The sequence below is a fragment of the Tilletiaria anomala genome (genome assembly GCF_000711695.1).
Source record: "Tilletiaria anomala UBC 951 chromosome Unknown K437scaffold_260, whole genome shotgun sequence".
NCBI classification, from domain to species: Eukaryota; Fungi; Basidiomycota; class Exobasidiomycetes; order Georgefischeriales; family Tilletiariaceae; genus Tilletiaria; species Tilletiaria anomala.
In genome coordinates, this window is record NW_013546762.1 from 536 (window position 1) to 1766 (window position 1231).

General features: G+C 57.7%; 1 protein-coding gene across 1 annotated transcript; it reads right to left on the reverse strand.

Moving 5' to 3' along the window:
• Positions 1–364: 364 nt before the first annotated feature.
• On the reverse strand, positions 365–1153 carry K437DRAFT_296996 (uncharacterized protein; the record flags this gene model as incomplete). Its single annotated transcript, XM_013384258.1, has 3 exons — positions 588–1153; positions 435–544; positions 365–376 (listed from the first exon to the last, which is right to left on the reverse strand). The coding sequence occupies exons 1-3, from the start codon at positions 1138–1140 to the stop codon at positions 365–367; spliced, it is 675 nt and encodes a 224-aa protein (XP_013239712.1). The 5' UTR covers positions 1141–1153.
• Positions 1154–1231: the final 78 nt, after the last annotated feature.

Here is a 1231-nt window from a genome sequence, read left to right on the forward strand (position 1 = left end):
TTCGGGCGGATCTGCACAAAACGTTCGACCACGGCTTGTGGGCTCTCTACGAAGACGAAGGCAATTTAGTTGTCCATATTTTTGGCGGCAGACTATCTCAGCGCGAGTTCCATGGCAAAATCATTGTTCCAGCGCAACGATGCCGCGGTGCTGCGCAAGCGCAACCGGACCTCAGACTTCTACGCTTTCACTACCGGCAATGTGCAATGCGGCGCCTTCGTGGATTCTCCGCCAGCTTTTGACGTCCCAGCGACTCAAGACGTTTCAGCAACTCAAGACTGCCGCGCGATTTCATACGCGCCTCTGCAGTCAACCTCGTATGAGTACGCTTTCAGCTCCAGCCAAATACGCCCCCAAAAGAGTCTCATAGCGCGAGCTAGAAACAAACACATGATGCTTATCTGTGTCGTGAGCTCGATCGGTCCACAGCTGACCTGTGATGCATTGGACGTAGGTCGGAAGAGGACGTGTCTGCACCGGCAGTACATGTTCTGCGACTGTGCGGAGCACTCTCCGGTCAGCAGCGAGGCAGTAGAATTGGGACCTGACACACGGGATACAACAGATGACTCGGCAAGAATCTATACCTTGCCTGCCATTCGAGCCGCTTTGAATCTTGAACTTTCTGGCTGGCGCGGGAATCGGCTGCACCTCTTCGGGCGGCGCTTCTTTTTTCGGCGGAATGGCCTTGCGCGACGAAGACGATGGTGCGATTGCCGGCGGCCCTCGCTGGTCCAGTCTGACCTGTGCGATGAAACTGGCCTGGGCATCTTCGTCGGCAGCCGCTTCGAACAGCGGCTGCTTCGCAATCTCAGTGAGCCTCGCGTCCTCCTCGTCGCTTTCATTTTTCAGCTCGACGCCTTCCTTCGACCGCAGCATCACCTTGTCGACCGGCACGCTGCCCGGAGCAAAGCGCACAGGGATAATCTGCAGGATGACCACGACCGGGCAAGGAGCGGTCATTGGCACGCATCTGCGTCGCGTCTGGCAGAGACGCGTTTGGGCTGAGGTAGGGCGCGTCTTGTAAGAGATGGACCAGACCATACCCCGCCTTGTTTGCCGCCGCGTCTCGTCATACGCCTCGCTGTTGTGCTGAGCACGGTTCTGGGCATGGGTGTAGGTCCCGAACGCACGCGCCATCCGATCCTGTTTGAAGTGCAAAGCCTTGGCTCAGTTATCTTGTCCGCTCCACCGCCGGTTTTGCTGACTACGACGCCCTCACCTTCCTCGT